The sequence below is a fragment of the Octopus bimaculoides genome, chromosome 6 (assembly GCF_046866305.1).
Source record: "Octopus bimaculoides isolate indiv1 chromosome 6, ASM4686630v1, whole genome shotgun sequence".
Lineage (NCBI taxonomy): Eukaryota > Metazoa > Mollusca > Cephalopoda > Octopoda > Octopodidae > Octopus > Octopus bimaculoides.
The window spans coordinates 7496833-7506832 of record NC_142933.1 but is presented as its reverse complement, the minus strand read 5'-3'; the positions used below and the strand labels follow the sequence as shown (position 1 = coordinate 7506832).

The following is a 10000-nucleotide window of genomic DNA, read 5'->3' as shown; positions in this document are numbered from 1 at the left end:
CTTGGGAATATTTGCTTCTGTGTGTGTGTGTGGTGAGTGTACACACATACATGCACATGTGCACACACACACACACACACACACAAAATATCCCCCAAAATATATACACAGTTTTGCAGACTGTCACTCCAAAAGTATTTCCTTTCGTTCAGTTGAAAGTAGCTTACAAATAATTATTTCTGATTTAGGCAGAAGGCAAATAATTTCAGTGGGAGGGAGTTCAGTGATTAAATCAACCTCAGTATTTGATGGCTACTTCTTTTTATCAACCCTGCAGGGAGGAAGGTCAAAGTCTACCACAGCAGGATTTGAACTCAGAATGTAAAAAGCCACAAGAATTATTGCAAGGCAGTTTTTCCAACAATCTAATGATTCTGGCTAAAATGAGATCAAATTTAGAAAATTTATTTCAAAATGCTGCTGGGAAAGTAAAATGGTAGTTGAAGTGGAAAGACATTTTAGAAAGGAATTTCCCACTAATTTACCAGTTCCAGCAACTATTACTTGTTTTAGAGGTATGTTTGAAGAATCAGGAAATGTCCGAGACATCTACAAACACTATTCCAGAAGATTTGGGATATTTACAAGACCCTTGAGAATAAAGACTGTTGGAAATTTACCATCAATATCAAGATGGACAATTCCTTTTTGATAGTTCAGTGACTGGTACCCTTTATTTCTATTTGCTAGAAGAATCTATCTGTCATGTCACACATTCAAGAGGCATTTATGGATGAAAAGCTATTTTATTTCCAGCCAGATGGAGCAATTTTCCATTACTATTGTAATTGGAAAGCTTATCTTGAGGAAAATATGTCAAACAGATGGATTAAGCAAAGAGATAGCATTGAGTATTTGCCTGTTCATCAGACTTCAGGCCAGTGGATAGTTTTTGATAGAGAAACTGAAGAGATAAGATTTATCAAGTAAAATTGGCAACAATCAATAACATGAAAGTGACCATTTGAAGGACTGCACCCGAACACCAACTGAAATTTGCAGTTCCATTGGTCTGTGTAGTCAGTGTCACTTTGAACACTTGCTATAACTCAAAATGCTGGTATATCTATTTTCTTTTCTCAATTTGAAAAATAAATAAATATATATATATATATATATATATATATATATATATATATATATATATATATATATATATATATATATATATATATATATATATATATATATATATATATATATATATATATATATATATATATATAGGCACAGGGGTGGCTGTGTGGTAAGTAGCTTGCTTACCAACCACATGGTTCCGGGTTCAGTCCCACTGCATGGCACCTTGGGTAAGTGTCTTCTACTATAGCCTCAGGCCGACCAAAGCCTTGTGAGTGGATTTGGTAAACGGAAACGTAAAGAGTAAAGAGTATATATATATGTATACCTCACTAGATCAAGTACTCTTAAGTTGATCCGAAACAACAGACAGACAGTAATCTCTCTCTTCGTCTCCACATGTTTTAACACACAATTTTTTTAAACAGCAATGAATTACAAAACTTTTATGTAATTATAATTTCAGGTGTTCTTACACTGAAAAGGAGCATGAATTACAACCATGAATTACAATTTGCTGCAGTCTTAGTTTGAAGACAACATGAAGCCATTCCTAACTAAAGCTAGTCTAGTTGATGGATATCACAGTTTGTTATATACAACTGACAAAAGACCTGCATTTCAAAGCAAATGTCAACAGTTTTAACTCCTCAATAGTCAACTCTACCAAGCTATTAAAATAATAATATTATTTCATTCATATATCAATGAGAAATTCAACAAACCATTTCTACACAAATACCTTGTGGTATTTAATCTGCCTGCATTGTCAATTTCATCATTAGAAATGTACTGAACCAGTGATGATTAGCCTGATGGACATATACAACCAACAACGGCATCGTCCACAAAATGCACAATGAAGGGCTCCACCAATTTTACTTACTTCAAATTTACTCATGCAGATGAAGCCTTAAAATGGTGTCCCTACAATCCCCTTTTATGCTATAAATATATATATATCATACATGGTAGCAAAGGGACATGCATACAGTCATACAAATACAGATATCAGGCATATACACAGGGTAAAGCACACATAACTGTCATATTCAAAGAAATTAAGAATCATTCAATGACTTTCATATGGAAGCAGCAATAACAAAATATTGTCAGACAATAACCAAGTTTATAAAGGATGACACACACAGGTTTCTCACAGCAAACAAGATGGTTGGATTAATGATATCTATATACGATGAGACTTATTTTCTGTCGGTGAATATAAACCGATAAAAAGAAAAGCATGAGAAATATCACAGCCAATTAACAATGCGAGTTTACATCACGACTAATGTTGAACAAGGCTAATAAATTGAAATATTTAAATATTAAAAATAGTTGCCAAGACATAACAAGACATGTTAAGAGAAAGGAAGAATGGTCAGAGATGCAGCAGAAGATGAAATGGTTACTGAAGTATGAGGAATTTAGAATTCTATAAGCTGTAGTTGTCAGTGTAAGCAATAATATTAACAACCAGAAAGATTAAAGGCATACATTTAAGGCTTGTTTCCAATCAGTTCAAACTCTGTGTTTATGCTTTTGTTTCCTTGTATGACATCTATATATGTATATACGAGGGTTTAGAAATTTCTGATTTGGGACCCAAGTACCAGAGGTGGGTGGGTGGTTTGGACTCTGAACCATAATGAAGGCAATTAACCCAGGAGATGGAGAACAGAAAAGCTTGAAGTTGTTTAATGAGTTTGTGGCAAGCTATCAGCGTTTCCAGAAAGTGTGGAAAGCCTTTACCACTGAAAAACAATTTGTGTGGGTTTCCTGACAGTTTGATTGTAGGACCATTATACATTTGAGATTCCAGAGAATCCACTACATAAATTATAGCAACACAATTTTGTGTAATAAGTAGCCTTTTGCTACTTCATCTCAGCACATTGGGAGGGAAATATGAATGAACCCTGATGAGTTAAGTAACAATGAAACTGTCTAGTCTTCATCTAGGATCAACTGGCTGTGTGGTAAGTAGCTTGTTTACCAACCACATGGTTCCGGGTTCAGTTCCACTGCATGGCATCTTGGGCAAGTGTCTTCTTCTATAGCCTCGGGCCAACCAAAGCCTTGTGAGTGGATTTGGTAGACGGAAACTGAAAGAAGCCAGTCCTATATATGTATATATATATATATATATATATATATATATATATATATATATATATATATATATATATATATATATATATATATATATATATGTATGTATGTGTGTGTATATGTTTGTGTGTCTGTGTTTGTCCCCCGAACATCACTTGACAACCAATGCTGGTGTGTTTATGTCCCCGTAACTTAGCGGTTCGGCTAAAGAGACCGACAGAATAAGTACTAGGCTTACAAAGAATAAGTCCTGGGGTCGATTAGCTTGACTAAAAGGTGGTGCTCCAGCATGGCCACAGTCAAATGACTAAAACAAGTAGAGTAACAAAAGAACCCCGCTGGGCTTGATTTCATAGCATGACTCAATTCATATGGATATGGTTGTATATATTTATGTACTCATTATATATCCAGTGAACAGGTGAAGTAGTGAAACAGTGGATTCATGGAAAATTGAGTCTGTGACTCAGTTATATTGTAAATTCCTTTTTAGAACCTTAATTTCTGGTTCCTGGATTTTAACGAAGAGGAAAATGTGTTGTTTTATGTTTGTAAGATTGAATAAGAACTGCAGGGATCATAGAGGAAGATAAGAAAGAGTTGAGGAAGGTCATTGCCAGATGTATGAGCAGTGTAGAGGTTTTGCCTGTATAGAAGAGAGGAAAATGAATAAAGTTGGCAAGGATGAGGTTTGAACCCTCAACTCCAGGTGGAGAAAAAGAAAGTTCTTCAGCAGTGTGCAAAAATTAAAAATTTTTATTCTTCATAATTTTCTTGCTAAGATTTTAAACAATTGTCATTCTTTATTGAGTTAAATTTCAAAATGAAATTAAAATCAATTTTTATCATAGTTCACATGTCACATAAAACGCTTTTCCACAAATAATATTGCTTGGAAGTCAAACTAAGTTTTATTGGGTTGTTTCACTGGGAATTTTGGTTATTTTGTCTCTGTATATCTGGATGTTGTCAAAGGAATTCCTTCCTATACAGCTTGTTTTATCACACAGTATGTATGGACGCATGTTTGCACACACACAAACACACACACATACATGTATATATATATATGTAGAAGGCATAGTTTAATTGTATCAAACATGTAGTATATCCACAACTCAGTGAGCAGTTACAATGAATGAGGTTTATTTTAATACAGGAGAAACAAGTCATAAAAACTGATATAGCATCAGTTGCGTGCCAACAGTTTCTGGGAATATCTACAAGTGATTGGATATCAGGGTTTTCTTTTTTATAATATTTGATACAAGTCTGTCAAAGTATAAATTTAGAATGTCCTGCTTTCAATAGATAAGCTAATATAAGCGAATAGCAACAAAACTCTCTGTATGCAAGTCTTTATAACACTAAAATATTTCTAGCATCCAGACATAATATATTGCTCACGTCTGTAATGAACAATTTCTCAATAGAGCCATTATCATTCCTATAAGATAATAAAAATGTTAGAAGCAATACAATACTTACACAGCCATTTTTTAAATCTTAAATTCTCAGTAGAATTTAATGGTTTTAAAGAAACTTTTATCCATTTAAGAAAAAAAATATTTTCAACATGCTATATGACAAATGCAATTATACAAAGTCATAGATACATTACAATGCATGCTATAAGAGTGCATTCAATGCATGCTATGAAAAATGCACATGTATACACACACACACATCATCATCATCATTTTCATTTGCCATGCAGGTATGTGTTGATAAATCTCTAGGTCCCACACCATTTTGCCGTCTTTCAGTTCCTCATCCTCTGACAAACATAGCAACACAAAGTTACCAATCTTTGGTTTTGTACAAATCATGTTTGTCTTTTTTTTTTCTTATGGCTAGTTGCCTTCTTCCCTCACTAATCCTTTCACATGACTTAGGGGCATTTAACCAAGCCCCTTTCCCCACAGAGATAGAACTGAAACAGATAAAAGACTCCCCTCAATCAGTTTATATTCAAGGTTACTGCTCTCATAGACAAGCTTTGTGTGATGCAGCTTACAAGAATTCACATCTCTCTTCATTCTTTTACGTGATCATGTAAATGCATGTACCTGCACACACACACACACACACACACACAAATATCTTACTACTTAGCACAAAACAGAAACAAACCCCAATATAAACAAAACCATAATCCCACACATAAATACTCACCAAAACACAATTTGTATCATAAACCCCTGCCCCAATATTACATTGCTAGCAATGCATAGAAGTATATAGAAGTATTATAACCATACAACGGTGCTTTCTGATGTAAGTAATGCCCTTTAAAGGAAGGGAGTGACAAAGCTAAGAAAGATGCTCACAGCCTTTCGATGATGTTTCGTGTTAATGAAGTGAAACAGAAATGAAACAGAATCTATTTACATATTTGGTTTACCACCACACATCACATATACGAGATCACTTACTGTCATATTACTAAAAAACAAAAACAAATACACACACACTACACATATGCACTCATATGTAAAAATATATAAAAGGTATATATTTATTTGAATAAAGTGAAGCTGAGGCTTCACTTTATTAACTCAAAGTTTTATCCTTTTCACTCTTCACACACACAGATACATGAAGAGAGAGAGACAGAGAGACAGAGAGATACAAGGTGCACAACTGAAATACTGCAAATTTTTAGGAAGGTGCAAGATTGATTTGCTCAGAGTCTTATGGAAAAGTGCTCTATTCTTCTATGTGGTAGGATCCATAAGTGGAATGTAGATTTTCAATCATTCCATTTATACTCTGATCCCCATTCCTTGTGAGTATGCCTGGCATTTTGCCACCATCTCCATCCTGCGGTCCCCCCCTCTCTCACCTTCTCCTGCACTTCCCTCAGGTTGGGCAACTGTGTATTTTCTTTGTGGTAGCACACCTGTCCCTGTCTTCATTCCTGATCTTTCTCTCTCCGGCCAGGTAACCTTGTACTTCCTCTACAGCAAGACACCTGTATCTGTCTCACTATTGTCTTTTCATCATCACCTCCTCCAATGCCTCCTCCCCTCTTAAAGCTTTTTGTCTTGCAAGTACTTGGTGACCCTGTCAGTGTAGGTCACATTTAAAAGCACCCAGTCCACGCTGTAAAGTGGATGGTGTTCAGAAGGGCATCCAGCTGTAGCCAAAACTGACCCTGCCTGTACTTCTGCCATGTAAAAAGCACTAAGTCCACTCTGCTGAGTGGTTGATGTTATGAAGGGCATCCAGCTGTAAAAATCCTGCCAAAACAGTTACAGAAGTCTGGTGCAGGCTTTGGCCTCTCCAGCTTTTGTGGTACCGTCCCACCCATGGAACATGGACATTAAATGATGATGATGATATATATATATATATATATATATATATATATATATATATATATATACACAGCCAATAAGTTACAGTTTAAACTCCACATTAACAGTGAACAGCATTGACACTCTCTGTCTCTTTCCCCACTCTTTGAATATATTCATTAGCTATAAAGAAGCCACCACATGACCACATAACCACCTAGAAATATCAGCTAAACACCCCTACAGTCTAAAAGATGAGGAAGCACAAACTGGGATAATATAAGCTGAAATAAACAGGAATGGCTTTGATCATAGGCCTGCTTGATCAGGATTGGCCTAGGGTTAAACAACAACAACAATGACAATACTCCCATTGCAAATATGAATGTTAACCCTTCTGTTACCATATTTCTAATGAAATACACCTTCTTGGTTTCAATTAATTTTGAAAATAATGAAGGATGTAGCAAAATAAGTTTGTCGGTGTTTAGAATACGAATTAACAAGAAATTTGGATTGAAGGTTTTTAGATCCATTTAAAAGAACAAAGTCTGTATCACAGAACCAGGGTTGGTCTCAGGTAGACTGGTACCAAAAGGGTTAAGAAATGATAAAACAAATACAAAAGTACATCTATGCATCTACTGATGTATTAGAAGCTTAATCCATGATTAAAGTATCAAACTAATAAAACCAGCATTGTGCATCTACTTGAAACACGCAACTATATTAATCTCCTTCTGGCTTCCAGATTGAATGTGTTTTTAGCATTAAGAAGAGAATCCACTCACACACAGACAGAATCCAGCTACACACACATGCATGCACACACACACACACACATACATACGGTCACATACACCCAACACTCATACAATTCAATGATTTAGATGTGAATATTCATATTTATAAAAGCATCTAACCCATGCTAGAAAATAAAGGAAGTGAAACATAAAAGTATAGAGTGTCTTAGAAGGAAGAACTTGAAGCTGTTTTCAGAACTATTGGAAATGGTGATGATGATGATGATGACAAGGTGCTGGATGTTACTTACTAAACGGAGAAAACCAGGATCCGACTGAAAAATTGAAAAAGTGTTTGGATATATAACAAAAGTAAATAAATCTGTTGAGCATCATTGCTAAAAAGTTCAGCTCTGGTGAGATATTGATGACATCAAAGGCAAAGAAGATAGAGGGACAGAGTGTTTCAAAAATGGTAAACAAAAATTAGAACCAGAGGCCACAGAGATGTCTGAATAATGTGAAGAAATAACTATGAAAATGTAACATATAATATATAAATATACATACACGCATACACAACATGTAGAGTGATATATATATATATATATATATATATATATATATAAATATATATATATATATATATAAATAGATGTTTTCGGTGTGAATGGTTTTGTTATATGGTGCCATATTTTAAAATCCTGTAAATAATAATAAAGGTATTTTTATATAAGCTTAAAGCTTATGGCGATCACTGCGCAATGATTAAGGAAAATAGTCTACTAACAAGGCATATAAGCCCTCGACATAAAAAAGAAGGCTTTCCTATCCATATGGGACGTGAACCCACATCCCTTTGTTAAGGTGACTGTGTTACCTTTACACCAGTGAATTGGCCTCCCTCTTTCTGTCAAATTTAAGAACTATGAGTTCAAACTATATTTGAAACTAACTTTATTTCTTCTTAAGGAAACAGTAAAATTTTGCATGTGTAATATAATGAATTATAAAACTGATTGGCTGACATTATCCACACAATCAGAAAACAAAAACTCCCTTTAAGGATGTCTGAAGTCTATGTTGTTTTTATCCATGCAATTAGTGAACTACTACTACTTTGGAATGAGTGTAAATCTAAAAACGAACTAGATATTTTTTTAGATTTTAATCTCCACCCTCACAAAGAGGAAGTTTTTGTTTAATAATTGTTTGAATAATCTCAGCTAATTAAGGTTTTCCAACTCTCATTATATTTACTTATCTGAGATTATACTACATCCCACAGTGATATTAAAATTGTTTATTACTTGTTCTTATAACTCCTTGTTTAAATTATGTTGATACTAATTTAACTTAATTATGTTAATACTAAATTACTGCAATACTAATTTAATTATGCTATTACTTGTTTAGTCATTGCTTTTTGAGTTCAAAACTGGAATAAACTGGTTTGTCATAAGAAAGAGGAGGAAAATAATAAAAAAAAAAAACAAGCATTCTGGGCCAAAACCTTCATCAAACTGCAAGGTTTTCTGATTGTAAAGCATGAGAAACTAACCTGAAACTAAACGATGACCCAGGGGCTCTCAACCATTTTTTACCTATAGACCCCTTTGATTCTTATTTTACGTGGGTGGTCCCTCATAGCCATTCAATGTTTGAAAGACCCTGTTATATTTTTATAATTAAATATTATCAGGAACTGCATAAAAATTGTGGAAATATTTTGTGTATTGTAGAATGTATAAGCATTTTATTGAATGTAATTTTGAACAGCAAAATCTTATATGGACCCTCAAGGGTCATATAAACCCTGATTGAGAACCACTGCAATAACAACAACAATGGAGCTCTTTCTGTTGCTGGATATAACTATGATATTAATTAGACACCATCAGAAAACAACTTTCCAATAAAGGATATTTACTGCTTGAAACTTTAGACTGTCTCTTTATAAACTGCAAAACCAACAGCTCAACACTTTTTCTTGTTGCAGCTGCGAGCCAGTCTCACTGGAATAAATAAAACCACATCATGATAATCTAATTTATTCTGCTGTTTATAGTCTAACTAATTGCTGACACAGACTGTCTCTGCTCACTTCAGATGGATGGTGTTTGTGAATTATTTAACTTTTCATTTGTTTATCCTTCAACACAAGCAGCTGTGATTGACAGAACATGGCAGCTTAGAAGTTTATAGTTTCTCACAGATAATATGTTACATTCTACATTAATAGGTACAATGGAGTAGTTAATATATTCACTGATGTAGATGATGTTTAAAATTAAATCTTGCATTTCAGCTTGGGATGCTGAGTTCTAATTCCTTTTGTGAATATTTTCAGTTAAAATACATTGGTTTTTGTTTTAATTTATTTTTAAAATAACGAGGAAGTTAGCAAGAAAACTTTCTCATTATTAAGCTGATGTTTGCAACTTAAACGAACACAAAATATTGATGGCAGGTTTTAATTTCGATCATTTCAAAACAAAAAGTTTATATCCTAAAACCAGAGGAAGTCCTGGGTAGGTGGGCATTAGAGGGGTTAATCAGCAAAATTTACAATAAACCGACCTTCACATACAGAAGGAAAAAGACCAGAATCAAGTTAGTGTTGTTGTTTAGCCAGAGATCAACCCTAATTCTGCAGACCTGTGGTCAAATGCTATCCAGTCTTGACCATTCTATATTTTTAGGGGTCTCCAGGACTATATTACCTCATGTGCCCTTTTCTGTTTTTAAGGTGGTAGGGTGTAATAT

At 34.2% G+C, this 10000-nt stretch overlaps 1 protein-coding gene across 1 annotated transcript in view; it reads right to left on the bottom strand.

Moving 5' to 3' along the window:
• Nucleotides 1-10000, bottom strand: part of LOC106873757 (uncharacterized) — a 285562-nt gene that overhangs the window by 8561 nt on the left and 267001 nt on the right. Inside the window, exon 14 of the mRNA XM_089353283.1 lies at nucleotides 7546-7569. Within this exon, the coding sequence (XP_089209409.1) occupies nucleotides 7546-7569 (24 nt within the window). The remainder of the gene's footprint in view (nucleotides 1-7545; nucleotides 7570-10000) is intronic.